At 41.7% G+C, this 11,688-nt stretch overlaps 2 protein-coding genes and 1 long non-coding RNA gene across 3 annotated transcripts; all 3 read left to right on the top strand.

Annotated features, from left to right (window-relative positions):
- Window positions 1-108: 108 nt before the first annotated feature.
- Window positions 109-2,262, top strand: LOC116376852 (uncharacterized). The gene is made up of 2 exons (XR_004212150.1): window positions 109-816; window positions 1,511-2,262. It is a non-coding gene; the product is annotated as an uncharacterized LOC116376852 (long non-coding RNA).
- Window positions 2,263-4,052: 1,790 nt separating this feature from the next.
- Window positions 4,053-8,144, top strand: LOC116376851 (shieldin complex subunit 3-like). Its single transcript, XM_031838346.1, has 3 exons — window positions 4,053-4,231; window positions 5,041-5,685; window positions 6,726-8,144. Exons 2-3 carry the CDS (start codon window positions 5,124-5,126, stop codon window positions 6,932-6,934), a joined length of 771 nt encoding a protein of 256 aa, XP_031694206.1. The 5' UTR covers window positions 4,053-4,231; window positions 5,041-5,123; the 3' UTR covers window positions 6,935-8,144.
- Window positions 8,145-8,601: 457 nt separating this feature from the next.
- Window positions 8,602-11,682, top strand: LOC116376853 (phosphatidylinositol 3-kinase regulatory subunit alpha-like). Its single transcript, XM_031838348.1, has 3 exons — window positions 8,602-8,792; window positions 9,523-9,975; window positions 11,094-11,682. The coding sequence occupies exons 2-3, from the start codon at window positions 9,784-9,786 to the stop codon at window positions 11,229-11,231; spliced, it is 330 nt and encodes a 109-aa protein (XP_031694208.1). The 5' UTR covers window positions 8,602-8,792; window positions 9,523-9,783; the 3' UTR covers window positions 11,232-11,682.
- The last annotated feature ends 6 nt before the right edge of the window (window positions 11,683-11,688 follow it).

Here is an 11,688-nt window from a genome sequence, read left to right as displayed (position 1 = left end):
TCCTCCTGTTGGTTAGCCGTTAGCGGTGCTGCTAACGTTACTAGCTCAACCAACAGGAGGAGGAGGGGAGGGAAGGAGAGGGAGGAGGAAGGAAGTGAGGAGGGGGAAGGAAGACAGGATGAGGAGAAGAAAGAAAGCGAAGAGAGAGGAGGACGAGGACATTATAATTTACTAGCCAGTACTCATTCCCCTGAGCAGAGCCTGAAGGCACCATAATGTAACTGAAGTGAACCTCTGCTAACCTCTGTGTGACTCTGTTGTTTAGCTCACCGGATGCTAATGCTAACTAGCTCTCTTGTTGATTTCAACACTGATTTGTTGTTCACAGTGAAGCTTCATCAGGTTTACTGCGTCTCAAACATGTTCTTTTGTACAGGAAACGTCTAGAACAAGTTCACGTTTTTACCAAAGTGTCTTCTTCAGACGTCACTGACTAAAGTGTGAGCTGCTGATTCTCTTATTAGTGAGAGTTTGTATTTAAATAAACATCAGCGGAGGATCAACGAGGCTGTGAAGGATCATATATTAGTGATATGTGCCGGTCCTTTAAGGGGAAGAAGTTTAACAGTCAACACTTCAGCATCTTGTTTTAAAGGAAGAGCCTCATCTCTGTAATCATTTCCTAAATGTGTGATTTTAAACTGTGAGTGAGGGTTAGCTCTGGAGCTAACGTGTGACGTGTGTTCGGTTCCTTCAGGGCTACAACTGGGGCCACGATAAGAACGTGGTGACCATCTTTAGTGCTCCAAACTACTGCTACCGCTGTGGAAACCAGGCGGCCATCATGGAGCTGGACGACACTCTGAAATACTCTTTGTAAGTGAAACTCACTTCTTCTTCATCTCACTTCATCGTTTGTCTCCGGCATGTTTCACAACGTTCACCTAAAGGTCTGCAGGATTTAAAGATTGAGTGAAGTTTAGATCATTATTTGTCTGTTATTAACAGAGATGAGTTTGTATTTAGACTGAAATTGGATTTTTATCACGTCAGTGTTCCCGTTAATCATTATTTTGTCTTGACTCTTATTGTGAAAAGACAAAGTTAAAAGAGGAAACTGACATGTCACCAGTTTAGACTGAAGAAAGTAAAGTACATTTCACAGAAACAGAACATGATCTACCGATGACTTGTGACCATGTGTGGAGCTCACCAGCTTATGTAATATGTCTCGGGCTTTTATTGTGAAAGGTAAGAACAGAAGCTTTGTTAATGTTGAAAGGATTAATAAAGTTGGTTGGTTCAGACTTCAGACCCTCCATGTTGTCACTAGAGTTTGTTTTTAACACATCCTGATTGGTTGATGCTTATAACGTGTTTATGTGTAAATATAACGAGTCAAACACATCTAGTTGAATGTACTTTACTGTTTACGGTGATTCTTCTTCACACAGATGATTGATTTTTAGTTTTTGATGGTTTTACAAACGTCTGTAACAGAATATAAATAGATTTAAATGTTCCAGTGATGTCATCACTAACGTAAAAACCTTTTGTCCCGCCTCCTCAGCCTTCAGTTTGACCCCGCCCCCCGCCGCGGAGAGCCCCACGTGACCAGACGCACTCCTGACTACTTCCTGTGAATGTCCAAAAAAAAGCCATCCCTGTCAATCATCCACGAAACCCCGCCCCATCCCCTCCCCCCCCCTCTCATCTTGGATGGAAAGAAGATGTTAATAATAATGATATTATTACTGTAAACCAGGAGAATTGAAACAAAACGATTGGCTGATGAACCAAGATTTTAACAAAGAGAGAACCCTAAAGCCCCCCCCCCCCCTACTTGTTTTCAATATGCTGTCCTGTCATTAACGCTGTGCTTCTGGGGAAAAACAACTATGATCTGTTTTCTTTCTGTTTTTTTGTTTATTACATGTTTGAAAAACGAGATAATAAAACTACCAACGTGGACCAAATGTGCCATATTCTGATCCTTTACCACATGTACGATGCGCTGTTTCTTTATTTAGACTATAACTCCTCCCACCTGATGACACCATCACCAACACACACCACACTTCTTCTTCTCTTCTCTTCTTCTTCTTTATGGCATATGTGCTTTTTTTTCTTTTCTTTTTTCTGTTGCAAGAATAATTTTAACAACAAAAGGAGAGAAAAATAAAAACCAGGAAAAACAAGAGTTCGCTTGAAGTAGTACAGCTGTGAGTTTGTAGCCGGTGGTCATCTCAGCAAGTATATTACTGTAATTTGAATAAAAGACAAACGGACGTATCAAATAAAAATGTCCTGTTGACAAACTACTGCAGCGCGTCTGTCTTTATTCACTGCATCAACGCTTCAGGCATCGGGTTAAATACTACGGAACATTGTTTGACTTTAGAATGTTGTGCTTTTTATTTTGAAGTCTTCTGAAAGACTTTAGTTGTTAAAATACTTTAATTATTCATCATTTAAAAACCTTGTTTGATTTAAACAATTTGAACCATTAGTTGAAGCGTCATGCAAAAATATTCTTGTTTCATATTGTTTTATTTGAAGAGAAGTTCTGTTTGTAAATCAAAAACTAAGCTAGTGCTATAATATGTACTAGTACTTCCAAGCTCTTCTTTCCACTTTTTCCATCACTCTATCTACTGCTAAAGCTGCATTCTTTCGCTCCAAAATCCTAACCTCTGCTTCCAATCCTAAAAAACTCTTTGAAACTTTCTCTTCACTCCTCCAACCCCCACCCCCTCCTCCTACTTCCTCCCTTCTCCCTGACGATTTCGCCAACTTCTTTGACAAGAAGGTAAACGATATCAGATCCTCCTTCTCTCAGCCCCCCTGTCCACTCTCTCCCTGTCCACCCTCTCCCTCTCTACCATCTCCAGCTCTTCCCCCACAGTTCTCCCTCCCCTCTCCATGCCCCATCTTACCCTATCTTGCTCCCCTCTCCCCTAACGAGGTCCTCAACCTTGTTACATCTAACCGCCCCACCACGTGCTCTCTTGACCCGATCCCCTCCCCTCTTCTTCAGTCTATTGCGATTGAACTCCTTCCTTTTCTCACCCACCTCATGAACATCTCTTGTTTCAGGATGCTTTCCCACGGCTTTCAAGACTGCCAGAGTCACCCCCCTTCTGAAAAAACCATCACTTGACCCCTCTGATGTCAAGAACTTCAGACCGGTGTCTCTTCTACTCTTTCTTTCCAAAACACTTGAACGTGCTGTCTTTACTCAACTATCCTCCTATCTCCACCAAAACAACCTCTTGGACCCTCACCAGTCCGGGTTCAAAGTGGGTCACTCGACTGAGACAGCCCTCCTTGCGGTGACGGAGTCGCTTCACGCAGCGAGAGCTAACTCTCTCTCCTCTGTCCTGATTGTCCTGGACCTGTCTGCGGCATTTGACACTGTTAACCACCAGATCCTCCTATCCACCCTCGAGGGGATGGGCGTTTCAGGCTCTGCACTCTCCCTGTTTGCATCCTACCTGACAGGTCGATCCTACCAGGTGTCATGGAGGGGCTCTGTGTCGGAACCGCGCATGCTGACTACGGGGGTTCCACAAGGTTCAGTCCTGGGCCCCCTTCTCTTCTCGCTCTACACAACATCTCTGGGTTGTGTTATTCACTCGCATGACTTCTCCTACCATTGTTATGCCGATGACACCCAGCTGGTCTTGTCATATACTAGTACTATAATATATATATATACACTAGTACTATAATATATATATACACTAGTACTATAATAGTAAAGTAATGAACTTAAGTACTATTTTATTTCTTGCTGCTTTCATAAGTTAATAGTTCAACTATGACAGTAAAATCCTGCTTTTACATTCATGCAGAGTAATAATACTCTGATAGAAAATATGATAGTAGCAGTTACTGTGTGGTATAGTTTTATTTAATATAAATTATCTTAATATTTCCCCACCACAGACTAATACATATTGTTTATAAACACTGATCATTTTTTCTGGTTAGGTTTGTAGTTAAACAACAATATAGTAAATATAACAGAAAATTTAATTATGGCTGAAAACATTCAAATCAATTCAACCTTATAATATATGTTTACTGTGGAAATAAATACAGAGAAATAAAGCGCTGTGACGCTCAGTCAGTCTGTCCGTTACTTCAGTTCAACTCTCGCGAGACTTCCCGGGAAGAGCCCGTAACACAAACCGTGTTAGCATGTTAGCCTAGCATCGCCAGACCGGAACTTTAACTCCTTGTTGGCTGTTTTTAAAAAGCAGACGGACCTCAGTCCTCTGATTTAAAGGTTAGTGTTGAGTGTTGTTGGACTGTAGGAGAGGTTGTTACCTGTAAGTTACCTGTTGGACAACTGCGCCGCCATGTTTTATAGCTAGCTCGTTGGCTTTGTTCGGCTAACAGACAGACGGCCGCTAGCATCACAAGCTACAAACATTAGCTTCCACGTTACGTTTGATATGATTCACTTGAAGTTGATCTCTTTACACAGTTTGTTGTATTTTTAGCTGGTTCAGTGGTTGTTTTTATGTTTTTAATTTAGCTTCTCGTCACTTTGAGTTTCCTGTAAACGACCTAAAAAAAGGAAAATAAAGAATTCAGGAAATAATTCCTCCTAAAGTCACTCAGGTCTTTGAGGCAGCAGATCATTTAATAATAAATAAATAAATATATCTAGATATAGATATATCTAGATATATATCTAGATATATAGATATATATCTAGATATAGATATAGATATATATAAATATATATAAATATATTATAATATTAGGATGATTTGGGGTAAAAGTCTTGAGTTGAACGTTTGATGAAGAATCATGAGGAATAGATCAGATATAGCGCTTCATAGATATCATTACACCATAAAGACTCTAAGTGGGTCTAATTACAGACAGTCTATGAATGTTAATGTTCTGGATGAATGGTCAGAATGTGAGGGACTAGTGATGTGTCGATATAAGACTTCATCGTGGAGTTATTATCATGATAGATATATAGATAGATACTTTACATGTTTTAGTAGAAACCCAAAATACGTAGAAGTAAATAAAGAACCCTAATGTGTGACCTTTAACTGAATGTTCTGTAACCTATAGAGTAACCAGGGTTCTACGTCTAGCTGAAGGGACCTCACGAGGAGGAAGATGCTGAGGAGGAAGAGGAGGGTCCTCTGATCTGCATGGAGGATGTGGTTCTGCACTACCAGCCCGGATCAGCTGCTGGTCTCAGCTGCCTGTTAGAGAGGACCGAGCGGCTCCTGGAGTCTTTCCCCTGCAGGACTCCTCTGGTCTTCAGGCCCTGGTCCTCTGTAGACCGCCACCCGCCCATCAGACCGGCCAGACCGCCTCCCGTCATCACCGGCCCGGCTGGTTTAAACCAGCTTCGGGAACCAGAAGTTCACGGTCTTCTTGTTGTTTCTGAGAGTCCTCATCGCCAACCACCGCCTGAGAATCCTCCAGAACCTGAAGAGGCCGCCTGCGTCTCAGAAACACCGAAGCACCTCCTCCCAGAGACGGAGGTCACGGGACACAAAGATGGCTCCTCCGTCACGGACTCTCCGCTCAAACGCTCGTGGAGCGTCTTCACTCAGAAAGGAGGTCTGCAGAGAGAGTCCATGTCCGGACGGTTCCGTCACGTGGTCTCGGTCCACAGGCTGCACCTCCACCAGAGGGCCAAGTGGGTGATCGGTCAGCACAACTGTGGGGGGGGGCAGAGACATCGAGCAGGTCGGTGGATCAGATAACAGCTCTACGAGGCTGTTTACTATTATTATTATTATTATTATTATTATTATTATTATTATTATTCCAACCATTAGGAGACAACCTCCGGTTCTTTAGAGTGAAGTCAAAGCTTCATGTCTTAAACCTGCATTCTCTCCCATATTTACACATAACATATGATGTTATGTGTAAATATGAAATGTTAGTGTCCACCAGGGGGCGACTCCTCTGGTTGTATAGAAGTCTATGAGAAAATGACTCTACTTCTCTCTTGATTTATTACCTCAGTAAACATTGTAAACATGAGTTTATGGTCTCAATCTCTAGTTTCAAGTCTTCTTCAATACAGCATGATGTTCATTTAGTACATATGTACCACAGGAAGTTAAACTTCTATCAAAATAACTTCACAACACTACTGAACAGTTTAGTAATGATGTGCCCAAATATTACACAAAGTATTCTGTATCTGCCGCTCTAAAGTTTAATTTAAATTGATTCCATGCAGGCCTCAGTACCCGCTTAAAATAATATGATGTTATGTGTAAATATGAAATGTTAAAACAGGAATAAATGGACAAATATTGCTCTCTGTTCCTGCTTTAAGGCCGTCTTAAAGGTCCAGTGTCTAGTTGTAGATCCACTGTAACGGCTTCTGGATATTTTGCAAGAAAAAGGGGTTAAATTTAGCACCAAATATCTGCATATTACCTCATTTAAATATGTGTACAGATCCCAGCTCTTTTCTCTTCAGCTCGGTTAAAGGAGCATTTCACCTTTGAGTTTCTGTTCGTCTTGTATGTGCAGACTGAGATCACAAAGTCTGTACTGGAAGCTTCTCATGTGTGAGAATTTGATGCTTATTTTATAGAATACATGAAAGTAAACTGAATATTTCTGGCTTTTGGACAGTTTAAAGCTACAAGTTGATGTACAAAATGTACATTTGTCTCATTTGAATGGATTTAGTTGTTTTTTTGTAGCTGGTAAATCAAAGTTATTCTCTTGGTCTCTTGTTTCACCCTCTTCCTCACCTGCACCCCCCCCCCCCCCCCCAGGGTGGTGTTCTCTGAGCCGGTGTGTCCGGAGCTCCGGTCCTCCGCCGCCGCCGTGTAACGCCAACATCCGGCGTGAGCGTCTGGAGATCTGGGTGTTCTGTGACGTGGTCCTCTCGGAGCAGGTGGGACGTTACCTGAAGGAGGCGCTGCGGCTGTCGGGGGGGATCGACCTGTCGGTTCATGGGCGAGGAAGCGTCTTCAGCATGTAGACGAGCTTCAAACCGCTCTCTTGACTATTCACCGGGTACCGTGTCCCAGTGAGGAGCCGCTACTGCTCACATTTACCTTCACTTATTTATATTTTTGCAGAAGATGAATCCTGATGTTTTTATCGATCACATGATCTACTGGGCCGTAGACTGGGACGACTGTGTCTTAAAGGGACAGTAGCGATGTTTAGCAGTGTGGTTGTATGAGGTACTTCTACACAGTCTAAGTATTACAGTAGATGGAGCAGAGTAATGTTCTGCTGTGGATGTATTCTAGACACATGAAAGTATCTATATCAGTTTAAGTGAACGTTATATTTAGAATGTTTTCTCCTCTTTACCTTTCTGATGTAGAAGTGAAGCTGTTATCTGTGATCTCTACAAACACACCAGACTCCATATAAACACTGATTTAACCTCTCAGATCACAGGAGCTGCTCTACTGCTCCTCCTCCTGTTAGTGTTTGTGTCTTTAAACACTGAAGTCTCTCAACAACACAAACTCACAAACAGGAGGAGGAGCAGTAGAGCGCCTCCTCTGATCTGAGGTAGAATCAGTGTTTGATGAATGGAGTCTGGTTTCTGGTTCTTTGTGTTTCTCTGAACTGTGACTGTAGAGAAGTACGTGAGTACTGTCCCTTTAAAATCACAACATGGTGTTTACAGGATGGAGCATCTTAACATCAGCAGCAATTCAGCATTCGTTCAGTATTTACTGAATATTAAACACTTTACATTGTTCCTCTCATGACTAAGTGCAGATCTTCATTAATATTGGGGGGGGGGATTCAACCCTCAAACACAGTACTGTCTCTTTATGCCGAAGACCAGTCTGTTTTTGTATATTTATGAACTTGAGGACCGATCTTATGATTGTATATTTTTATATGTAAATATATTTCCTCTCCACTCACTGATGTAAATAAAGCTTTGATGTTTTGAATGAACTGTCTGGTGATGGATGTGCAGCCCTGCATGTGATGTGCAGTGTGTTGCTGAAAAAGCCACAGCAGCAGTCACATGATACACACACACACACACACACACACACACACACTGTGCTGCTTGTGTAAGACCTGAATAAATGAGGGCAGTCTGAATACAGTACACCCCCATCCGGCTCATACACGCACACACTCTTTTGTTGCTATGGTCCCGTCTTGACAGCAGCGCGCACTGCATTAAAATCTAGGTCACCGGATGTGACGTCGGTGCCCAGCCTCCTTTTTTCCAGCTGTAATCGGTTTAAATCTCTTAAATCCTGTTTGTGGTGTTTTAACGCGAAGTTAACAGAAAATAAGGAAATAATCTTAAGATTTTAAAACTCTTTTCTTTGAATAATGCCCATCATTTTTGTCGCTGCTGCTGTAAAACGCATTAATGTTGCAAACACATGTTCGCCGGAGGCATTTTATTTTGAAAGCCATCCGGAACTTGTCAATTCTGCTCGCTGTCCTCTTATATGACGTATTTTAGCGAGTTAAATATGTCGTAAAGTAGACTCAGGCAAGAGCAGCTGTTATAATTTGAATATGAATTTCAACAGATCAGATGTTTACTCAAAGTGACTCTTCATGTGAAGTTTATTTTGTATTTTAATACTATAAAACCCGTTTTATTTTGAAGGTCCGTACCGGAAATGGTTAAACGTATTGACGCTAACTTGATGTCAGGCTACCTGCCAAAGACTCAGACGGCTGAAGCGCGAGAGTCTTTCTTTCGTCAAATAATCGATCAAACATTTGGAATATTTTCCAGTTTTTGGGGGAGACCTGGACGTCGTGTCTTCTCCTCTTCGATCCAAAATGGCGTCCGCTGTTTGCTCCGCTGGAAGTTTTAATCGGTGAAAAAAAAAAAGGTGAGACGTTTGTAGCGACTGACACGAAGCTAAGCTAAGCTAAGCTAACACTGGCATGTATGGTCGTTTCCGGTTTCCTGCTTAAACGAAGGTCCCTTTAAAAAACAGCGTGTTTAGTGTGAATGTTTGTTTATATGTATATTCTGAATAACATAATTGTGTTGTACGTTAAACACGTTATATTCATCTGTTCGGCTTCATTACTGTAGTCTGAAGTTCTTTTATATTATTTATTATTGTTAATTAACATCATCCTGACAGGAACTGATAAACATGTTTACTGAACGAAAGCACCTCTTTACCTGTAACATACTTATATTAATACATTTATATAAATAGTTTTCGGCTCAATCTATAAATCGTTAATTTATACCAGTGATTATTTATTACTTTATTTCATGACAGTTTGAACCAATAATGGTGTTTCTAAGTTATTAGATACCATCACACGCTGTTTTATCATATAATCAGTTTATTATCACAAAACAAAATGTGAGACATTAACTATTGTTGAGCTGGAACTAATCCAAGTATTACAACAATACATTCAATAAATCAGCTGTTACAATCAATGCTGATTCATTTCCCATTGAGAGACTAATAGATGAATCATTTATCTTTATGAAGTTCATCTTCCTTATTTGTCATTTGCACAACGAGTTCAGTGGAGCAGTTGTTCTCAGGCTATATAAACTCCTCCTCCTCTTCCTCTTCCTCCTCCCTCTCTCAGGTGGACCCTCCTCCTCCCCAGATGTGGCCTCCACCTCTGCTGAGACTTCTGTTCATGAACGGCGAGGAGGAGCTCTCTGATTGGACGGCTGGAGGGATGACGGGCCTCTAGCAGACATGGAGACAGGAGAGACAGACAGACAGACAGCTGGACAGCCTACGTTCCCTTTATTAACTCAGGATTGAGAGCTTGTATTTTTATACCCGGAGCCGTAATATTTTTCACTAGTTGTCGTCGAGAAGAAGCCATAGAGCCGCAGCGATGAGCTCTGAGGGCTTCCAGTACCGAGCTCTGTACGACTACAAGAAGGAGCGCGAGGAGGACATCGACCTACACGTGGGAGACATGCTGCTGGTCAGCAGAGGAGCGCTGGTGGCCCTCGGCTGTGGGAACGGAGCCGAAGAACGACCGTCGGAGATCGGCTGGCTGCCCGGCGTCAACGAGACCACGCAGGTAGGTCCTGGTCCTGGTTCCGGTTCACTTAAACTACACGTTTTTAAATCAGCCTCTCTGCAACGAGCTGAACTTTAACTTTCTTAACCACAAAAAAAACCTGCTGGCAAGAACAGATCTGGTGTGTGTGTGTGTGTGTGTGTGTGTGTGTTTTTGCACAATTTCCAAAAACAAAGCTTTTATTACAGCCAGAAGCTGTAAAAAAACGCCACTATTCATCTGAGACCAACAGTCATGTGACAACAAGGAGGAGAAACTCTGACTGAACTACAGCAAGTGAACACAGAGAGGAGAGGAGACAATAAAACACCAGAAGCTGCTTTGGTCGGTCGGTCCCGGCTGGTCCCGGTTCTCCAGCATGTTGAACTCATGCTGGACCGTTGAAGAAAAACAAAATAAAATAAATCCATGTTTTTATTCCACACGTTCTTCTTCCCCGTCCGAAACCTGGCGCCTACGTTACCCACAATGCACCTCTCCCTCTGACAGCCTTAGAGGTCGACTTCCTCCGAACTACTTGCGTTAAACGTTCTCGTTTTAATATATAATCCGTCACTTTAATATGTTTATAATAATAAGATTGGAGGCTAAAGATGTATTTATTTAAAGACACTTTTTGTTAAGTTCAGTGAACATCTGGTGTTCACAGGTTTAGTTTTGAGTTCTGGAAATGATTACATAAGATGTAATATAGTGTTTTAATATACAGAACAATCTTATAGATTGTGTGTCTCTGAGGAAATGGAGAGAAAAGACTCAAAGTCATTAATATTATTTAAGGCTTTAAGCTGTCAACACCTTTAATTATCTGTTAAATGAAACACGTCTTTGTTTTATTTTGTCTCTTTTTTATCTTCTAAAGTTTAAACAGTTTAATATTTAAAGTATTCTTCAATAAACTGAAAGCTTCGTTTCTCTTCTTTCACTGGAGTGTTTCACAGATAAACAGGAAGTTAAACGTTTCCATTCCAGCTGTTTGAAGGGATCACAACGTCCCCACGCTGTGATCCAATCCAGTGGTTCAGTTGTGTGTATCGGTTCCTTAAACATAACCGGTCTACTTGGTGTGTGGCTCTCTGTACCGGACCCGTCCTCACTGGGTCCTCTCTGGTCGACAGGAGAAAGGAGACTTCCCCGGGACGTACGTGGAGTTCATCGGCAGAAAGAGGATGTCCCCGCCCACTCCCAAGCCCCGCCCCCAAAGACCGCCATCTGCAGCGTCCGTGAGGACGGACTCCGAGTCAGAGGGTGAGTAACAAACCATCCGTCAGATATAGATATAGATATAGATATAGATATATGTAGAGAACATACAGTATGAAAACATGCAGCAGCTCAACCACATCTCAGATGAACTGCTCTGTGAGTTCGACAAGTAAACACAAAAACAGCTGTTTTGCTCTGGTCAGTGTTTCTCTCTGTGCTCTTCATTTACTCTTCAAAATAAAAGCCCTGCTCCTCCATAGAAACAGAACCATGATGAGTAGAAGTAGAACTTGAACATGTCTTCAGTGCAAAACAACAGTTATGATGACATCAGTCATGAGAAGAAGAAAATGAGTTTAATTTTTTTGATCATTTATTTACAAAAATTTGGAAAACAATATAATCGATAAATCCAAGTGTTACAATGTTAGAAATAAATAGACTCTACATTCTATAAATATTCACATGTTTCTCCTCTCCTCTCCTCTCCTCTCCTCTCCTCTCCTC

The sequence above is a fragment of the Anarrhichthys ocellatus genome, unplaced genomic scaffold, assembly GCF_004355925.1.
Source record: "Anarrhichthys ocellatus isolate YVR2014 unplaced genomic scaffold, GSC_Weel_1.0 scaffold654, whole genome shotgun sequence".
Lineage (NCBI taxonomy): Eukaryota > Metazoa > Chordata > Actinopteri > Perciformes > Anarhichadidae > Anarrhichthys > Anarrhichthys ocellatus.
This window is presented reverse-complemented; position numbering and strand designations above follow the sequence as displayed.

Coding starts and splice junctions, on each gene's coding strand:
- LOC116376851 (XM_031838346.1), top strand. CDS start 5,124: ATGGAGGATGTGGTTCTGCACTACCAGCCCGGATCAGCTGCTGGTCTC. Junction 5,686..6,725: donor AGCAGGTCGGTGGATCAGAT/AACAGCTCTACG, acceptor CCCCCCCCCCAG/GGTGGTGTTCTCTGAGCCGG.
- LOC116376853 (XM_031838348.1), top strand. CDS start 9,784: ATGAGCTCTGAGGGCTTCCAGTACCGAGCTCTGTACGACTACAAGAAG. Junction 9,976..11,093: donor GCGTCAACGAGACCACGCAG/GTAGGTCCTGGT, acceptor TCTGGTCGACAG/GAGAAAGGAGACTTCCCCGG.